Here is a 7500-nt window from a genome sequence, read left to right as displayed (position 1 = left end):
GCGCTAACTAACAGCGGAGCGGTCAACCCTCTCAGACTGGCACCTCCTCAACCCCATCGATTCTCCGCAGGGAAGGAGGGGGGCACGGTGGGGAGCCGGAAAGCACTGCTAAATGACGCGTGTGTGTGTGTGTGTGTGTGTGTGTGTGCGCGCGCGCGTGTGCCCTGGGGCAGGTGAGACTGAAACCTCTGCTCCGGCGCTAACGACCAGCAGAAAGGTCGACCTCTCGGACTGGCGTCACCCCACCCCAGCCAGTCCGGCACCCGTTAACCCCAGGGTTGGGTTGTACGTAGGGCATTGGGATGAGTCCGTGGCTGTGCCAGTCACCCACCCACCCCACCCCACCCCTCTTGACTCTCCCTGAGCCCGGTGGGGGAGGGTCAGGGTAGTCCCTTGTTGAAAGCTGTCTTGGTAACGACGCCCCGGGCAGTGCAGTATTCTGAGCTCCGACAAAAAAAATGCCTCCACTTCCCGCAAAGATGCTGACACGCTGAGGGTGTGGTTCCCACCAGGAGGTGGAGGTGGGGGTGGAGGTGGGGGGGGATATCATCCTTGCCCAGGTTATGCGCAGCATTAAGCAGGGGGCGGGTAAGGGGTGTGTCTGAATGTGGGTGCCGTGGACAGGGGCTGTCTCACTCACCACCCGCTCTCCCCTCTTTCCCACAGGTGGGTTCGGATTCCACCACCATCCTCTACAACTTCATGTGTAACAGCAGCTGTATGGGAGGGATGAATAGGAGACCCATTCTCTCCATCCTCACCCTGGAAACCCCCGAGTGAGTATCTTCCGTGTCAGCCCGTGACGTAGAGTTTCTGAGGCGTTTAGCGTGCCGCGCTCACGGGGGACATTAGCGATCGCGCTGCCCCCTCCCTCTGACCCCTTCGCTTTGCCCACCCCAACTCCCTGTCGGAGGGTCAGTGCCGAGGGAGCGCCGCGCTGTCGGAGGGTCAGTGCCGAGGGAGCGCCGCACTGTCAGAGGGTCAGTGCCGAGGGAGCGCCGCACTGTCGGAGGGTCAGTGCCGAGGGAGCGCCGCACTGTCGGAGGGTCAGTGCCGAGGGAGCGCCGCACTGTCGGAGGGTCAGTGCCGAGGGAGCGCCGCACTGTCGGAGGGTCAGTGCCGAGGGAGCGCCGCACTGTCGGAGGGTCAGTGCCGAGGGAGCGCCGCACTGTCGGAGGGTCAGTGCCGAGGGAGCGCCGCACTGTCGGAGGGTCAGTGCCGAGGGAGCGCCGCACTGTCGGAGGGTCAGTGCCGAGGGAGCGCCGCACTGTCGGAGGGTCAGTGCCGAGGGAGCGCCGCACTGTCGGAGGGTCAGTGCCGAGGGAGCGCCGCACTGTCGGAGGGTCAGTGCCGAGGGAGCGCCGCACTGTCGGAGGGTCAGTGCCGAGGGAGCGCCGCACTGTCGGAGGGTCAGTGCCGAGGGAGCGCCGCACTGTCAGAGGGTCAGTGCCAAGGGAGTGCTGCACTGTCGGAGGGTCAGTGCCGAGGGAGTGCTGCACTGTCGGAGGGTCAGTTTTTTTTAGATGAGTTGCTACATCTGGGCCATTATTATTCCATCTCTGGTGGGTGGGTAGATCTGTAACAGAACGAAGCGGGAAAGCTCAACCTGGTGTTTTGGGACAAAACTTCTCCCTCGGTTGCACAGTGGGTTAGCACTGCCGCCTCGCAGCACCAGGGACCTCGGTTCGATTCCCGGCTTGGGTCACTGTCTGCACGTTCTCCTCGTGTCTGCGTGGGTTTCCCCCCCCGGGTGCTCCGGTTTCCTCCCACAGTCCGAAAGATGTGCGGATTAGGGGGGGATCGGCCGTGCTAAATTGCCCCTTAGTGTCAGAGAGTTAGTGGGGTAAATGCATGGGGATGGGGCCTGGGTGCAGAGTCGAGGGGCTGAGTGGCCTCCCCCTGGACTGTAGGGGTTCAGTGATTGCCACTGGCGTGGAGTTGCTCAATCGTCAGAGGTTTTCAGCGTGGAAACGGGCCCTTTGGCCCGGCTTGTCCACGCCGTCCTGTTTCTGAATCTCACCGTGTTGCCTTGTCTCTCTCTCTCTCCCCACCCCACCGCCCCCCCCCACTCCGGCCCTGCGCAGTGGCCAGCTCCTCGGCCGCCGGTGTTTCGAGGTGCGTGTCTGCGCCTGTCCTGGTCGCGATCGAAAAACCGAGGAGGAAAACTTCAGGAGGCAACAGGAAGGATTGGTGGCCAAGTCTGGCAGCTCCACGACTAAACGCTGTGAGTATAACTCGGCGGCGGGGTGGGGGGAGAAGGGGTCACGGCGAGGGCGCACGCTGATCTCTCTGCTCTCTCTCTCTCTCTCTTTCCCCCTCCCCCAGCCATCCAGGAAGTCTCTCAGGCCACAGGCTCACCCACACCCAGGAAGAAGAAAGTGCTTCCCGATGAGGAAGTCTTCACTTTGCAGGTAAACAGTGCAGCGGCACGCGAGGGGGTTAACCCCGAGGATAGACCACCCTGCAGTGCGAGGAACTGGGGGAGTCGTCTCATCGGGGGGGGGGCTTTTATTTGTTCGTTCGTGGGCATCGCTGGCACTTGCTTCCCATCCCCAGTTCCCCAGGGGCAGTTGAGTGTCGACCACATTGTGGGTCCTGGAGTCGTAGGATTCCTCCAGCCCAGAAGGAGTCCATTCGGCCCATCGAGTCTGCCCTGACCACAATCCCATCCAGTCCCTCTTCCTGTAACCCCACATATTTACCCTGCCAGTCCCCCTGCCACCAGGGGGCAATTTAGCATGGCCAATCCCCCCTAACCTACACATGATCTGGAGGAGGGAACCGAGTGTAGGGTGTCGAAATTTGCTGATGACACCAAGATTGGGGGAAAGGCAAATTGTGTGGAGGGTGTGGAGAGTCTGCAGAAGGATCTAGATAGGCTGGGCGAATGGGCCAGGAAATGGCAAATGGAATTTAATGTTGGCAAGTGTGAGGTGGTCCACTTTGGTAGGAAGAATGGTAGGAAGGACTATTACTTACGTGGCGAAAAACTGCAGCAGGCGACGGTGCAGAGGGACCTCGGGGTCCTTGTGCATGAGTCGCAAAAACCCAGCCTGCAGGTGCAGCAGGTGGTCAGGAAGGCGAATGGGATGCTGGCCTTCATAGCGAGGGGGATTGAATATAAAAGTAGGGAGGTCTTGCTGCAGCTGTATAGGGCATTGGTGAGGCCGCAGCTGGAGTACTGTGTGCAGTTTTGGGCGCCGCACCTGCGCAAGGATATTTTGGCCTTGGAGGGAGTGCAGAGGAGGTTTACTAGGCTGATACCGGAGTTGAGGGGGTTGAGCTATGAGGAGAGGCTGAATAAACTAGGCTTGTACTCGTTAGAGTTTAGAAGAATGAGGGGAGATCTCATTGAGACGTATAAGATGATGAATGGGATGGATAGGATAGAGGTGGAGAGACTCTTCCCGCTCAAAAAAGACAGTAGGACTAGGGGGCACAGCCTCAAGATAAAGGGGGGGCGGTTCAGAACGGAGTTGAGGAGGAACTTCTTCACTCAAAGGGTGGTGAATCTCTGGAATTCTCTGCCCGTTGAAGTGGTGGAGGCTGCCTCGCTAAATATTTTTAAGAAGCGGGTTGATGGGTTTTTGATAAGAGAGGGGATTAAGGGTTATGGGGAGAGGGCGGGAAAGTGGAACTGAGCCACGACAGATCAGCCATGATCTTATTGAATGGCGGGGCAGGCTCGAAGGGCCAGATGGCCTACTCCTGCTCCTATTTCTTATGTTCTTATGTTCTTATGTTCTTATCTTTGGACACTAAGGGGCAATTTAGCATGGCCAATCCACCCTAACCTACACATCTTTGGACACTAAGGGACAATTTAGCATGGCCAATCCACCCTAACCTGCACATCTTTGGACAATAAGGGACAATTTAGCATGGCCAATCCACCCTAACCTGCACATCTTTGGACACTAAGGGACAATTTAGCATGGCCAATCCACCTAACCTACACATCTTTGGACACTAAGGGACAATTTAGCATGGCCAATCCACCTAACCTACACATCTTTGGACATTAAGGGACAATTTAGCATGGCCAATCCCCCCTAACCTACACATCTTTGGACACTAAGGGACAATTTAGCATGGCCAATCCACCCTAACCTGCACATCTTTGGACACTAAGGGACAATTTAGCACGGCCAATCCACACTAACCTGCACATCTTTGGACACTAAGGGACAATTTAGCATGGCCAATCCACCTAACCTGCACATCTTTGGACACTAAGGGACAATTTAGCATGGCCAATCCACACTAACCTGCACATCTTTGGACACTAAGGGACAATTTAGCATGGCCAATCCCCCTAACCTACACATCTTTGGACACTAAGGGGCAATTTAGCATGGCCAATCCACCTAACCTGCACATCTTTGGACACTAAGGGACAATTTAGCACGGCCAATCCACACTAACCTGCACATCTTTGGACACTAAGGGACAATTTAGCATGGCCAATCCACCTAACCTGCACATATTTGGACACTAAGGGACAATTTAGCATGGCCAATCCACCTAACCTACACATCTTTGGACACTAAGGGACAATTTAGCATGGCCAATCCCCCTAACCTACACATCTTTGGACACTAAGGGACAATTTAGCATGGCCAATCCCCCTAACCTACACATCTTTGGACACTAAGGGACAATTTAGCATGGCCAATCCCCCCTAACCTACACATCTTTGGACTGTGGATGGAGACTGGAGCACCTGGACAAAACCCACGCAGACACGGGTAGAACATGGAAATTCCACACAGTGATCCAAGCCGGGAATTGAACCCGGGTCGCTGGTGCTGTGAGGCAGAAATGCTAACTGCTGTGCCACCCCGCTGCTGAGGTTAAGGGGATTAAGGGTTACGGAAGTAAGGCAGGTAGATCGAGTTACAACAGGGATCAGCCGTGTTCTTATTGAATGGTAGGAACAGAGTTGAGGTGTCTCCTCCTGTTCCCATGGACGTGTCCCACCCCCACACTGCGTACCTCCAACAGAACACCCAGCAAAACCTTCCAAAGCTGCTTGGACCCTGTAACCTCCCTGGTATCTGACCAAAAAAACCAGAGAAAATTCCAGCACAGGAACAGGCCCTTCGGCCCCTCCAAGCCTGCACCGACCATGCTGCCCCGACTGAACTAAACTCCCTACCCTTCTGGGGACCATATCCCTCTGTCCCCATCCTATTCATGGATTTGTCCAGACACCCCTTAAAACTCACTACCGTACCTGCTTCCACTCCCTCCCCCGGCAGCGAGTCCCAGGCACCCACCACCCTCTGTGTAATAAATCTGCCTCGTACATCTCCTTTAAACCTTGCCCCTCGCACCTTAAACCTGTGCCCCCGTAGTAACTGACTCTTCCCTCCTGGGAACAGTTTCTGACTATCCACTGTGTCCGTGCCCCTCATAATCTTGTAGATTTCTATCTGGTCTCCCCTCAACCTCCGTCACTCCAGTGAGAACAAACCGAGTTTCTCCAACCTCTCCTCATAGCCAATGCCCTCCATACCAGGGGCAACATCCTGGTAAATCTTTTCCGTCCCCTCTCCAAAGCCTCCACATCCTCCTGGTAGTGTGGAGACCAGAATTGAACACTACATTCCAAGTGCAGCCTCACTAAGGTTCTATAAAGCTGCAACACGACTTGCCAATTTTTAAACTCAGTGTCCCGGCCAATGAAGGTAAGCATGCCGTATACCTTCCTGACCACCTTCTCCACCTGCATTGCCACTTTGAGTGACTGGTTTACCTGTACACCCAGATCCCTCTGCCTGTCAATAATACTCAATGACCTCCTGTGCGTGTGACCTCTGAATTCAAGACTGACCATTCCCCCCCCTGCAGATCCATGGCCGAAAACGCTATGAGCTGTTGAAGAAACTGAACGAAGCACTGGAAATAAGAGACCTCATCCCCCCCGAAGTTATTGATGCTTACAAGCAGCAACAGCACAAGCAGTATGTATTGGTGTGAGAGGTAGTCTTATTGGTGTCACAAGTAACTTTACATTAACGCTGCAACGAAGTTACTGCGAAAATCCCCCCAGTTGCCACACTCTGGCGCCTGTTCGGGTAACACTGGGGGAGAATTTAGCATGGCCCAATGCACTCTAACCAGCACGTCTTTCGGACTGTGGGAGGAAACCCACGCAGACACGGGGAGAACATGCAAACTCCACACTGTGACCAAAGCCGGGAATCGAACCTGGGTCCTTGTCACTGTGAGGCAGCAGTGCTGACCGACTGTGCCGCCTACAAACATCCAGTGTAGTGCCGAGGGAGCGCCGCACTGTCAGAGGGTCAGTGCCGAGGGAGTGCCATACTGTCAGAGGGTCAGTGCTGAGGGAGTGCCGCACTGTCAGAGGGTCAGTGCTGAGGGAGTGCCGCACTGTCAGAGGGTCGGTGCTGAGGGAGTGCCGCACTGTCAGAGGGTCGGTGCCGAGGGAGTGCCGCACTGTCAGAGGGTCGGTGCCGAGGGAGTGCCGCACTGTCAGAGGGTCGGTGCCGAGGGAGCGCCGCACTGTCAGAGGGTCGGTGCCGAGGGAGCGCCGCACTGTCAGAGGGTCGGTGCCGAGGGAGCGCCGCACTGTCAGAGGGTCGGTGCCGAGGGAGCGCCGCACTGTCAGAGGGTCGGTGCCGAGGGAGCGCCGCACTGTCAGAGGGTCGGTGCCGAGGGAGCGCCGCACTGTCAGAGGGTCGGTGCCGAGGGAGCGCCGCACTGTCAGAGGGTCGGTGCCGAGGGAGCGCCGCACTGTCAGAGGGTCGGTGCCGAGGGAGCGCCGCACTGTCAGAGGGTCGGTGCCGAGGGAGCGCCGCACTGTCAGAGGGTCGGTGCCGAGGGAGCGCCGCACTGTCAGAGGGTCGGTGCCGAGGGAGCGCCGCACTGTCAGAGGGTCGGTGCCGAGGGAGCGCCGCACTGTCAGAGGGTCGGTGCCGAGGGAGCGCCGCACTGTCAGAGGGTCGGTGCCGAGGGAGCGCCGCACTGTCAGAGGGTCGGTGCCGAGGGAGCGCCGCACTGTCAGAGGGTCGGTGCCGAGGGAGCGCCGCACTGTCAGAGGGTCGGTGCCGAGGGAGCGCCGCACTGTCAGAGGGTCGGTGCCGAGGGAGCGCCGCACTGTCAGAGGGTCGGTGCCGAGGGAGCGCCGCACTGTCAGAGGGTCGGTGCCGAGGGAGCGCCGCACTGTCAGAGGGTCGGTGCCGAGGGAGCGCCGCACTGTCAGAGGGTCGGTGCCGAGGGAGCGCCGCACTGTCAGAGGGTCGGTGCCGAGGGAGCGCCGCACTGTCAGAGGGTCGGTGCCGAGGGAGCGCCGCACTGTCAGAGGGTCGGTGCCGAGGGAGCGCCGCACTGTCAGAGGGTCGGTGCCGAGGGAGCGCCGCACTGTCAGAGGGTCGGTGCCAAGGGAGCGCCGCACTGTCAGAGGGTCGGTGCCGAGGGAGCGCCGCACTGTCAGAGGGTCGGTGCCGAGGGAGCGCCGCACTGTCAGAGGGTCGG

The 7500-nt window shown here is 58.1% G+C and overlaps 1 protein-coding gene across 2 annotated transcripts in view; it reads left to right on the top strand.

Moving 5' to 3' along the window:
* The window catches only part of LOC145339572 (cellular tumor antigen p53-like), a 22714-nt gene that overhangs the window by 13830 nt on the left and 1384 nt on the right, over positions 1–7500 (top strand). For both annotated transcript variants that reach the window (XM_080184065.1, XM_080184066.1), the window contains exons 7-10: positions 667–776; positions 2085–2224; positions 2326–2411; positions 5854–5966. In XM_080184065.1, coding sequence (XP_080040191.1) covers positions 667–776; positions 2085–2224; positions 2326–2411; positions 5854–5966 — 449 coding nt within the window. The remainder of the gene's footprint in view (positions 1–666; positions 777–2084; positions 2225–2325; positions 2412–5853; positions 5967–7500) is intronic.

The sequence above is a fragment of the Carcharhinus amblyrhynchos genome, unplaced genomic scaffold (assembly GCF_965287045.1).
Source record: "Carcharhinus amblyrhynchos unplaced genomic scaffold, sCarAmb.v2.hapA scaffold_544, whole genome shotgun sequence".
NCBI lineage: Eukaryota > Metazoa > Chordata > Chondrichthyes > Carcharhiniformes > Carcharhinidae > Carcharhinus > Carcharhinus amblyrhynchos.
Note: the sequence above shows the minus strand (reverse complement) of the source record. Positions and strands in the feature narration are given on the sequence as shown.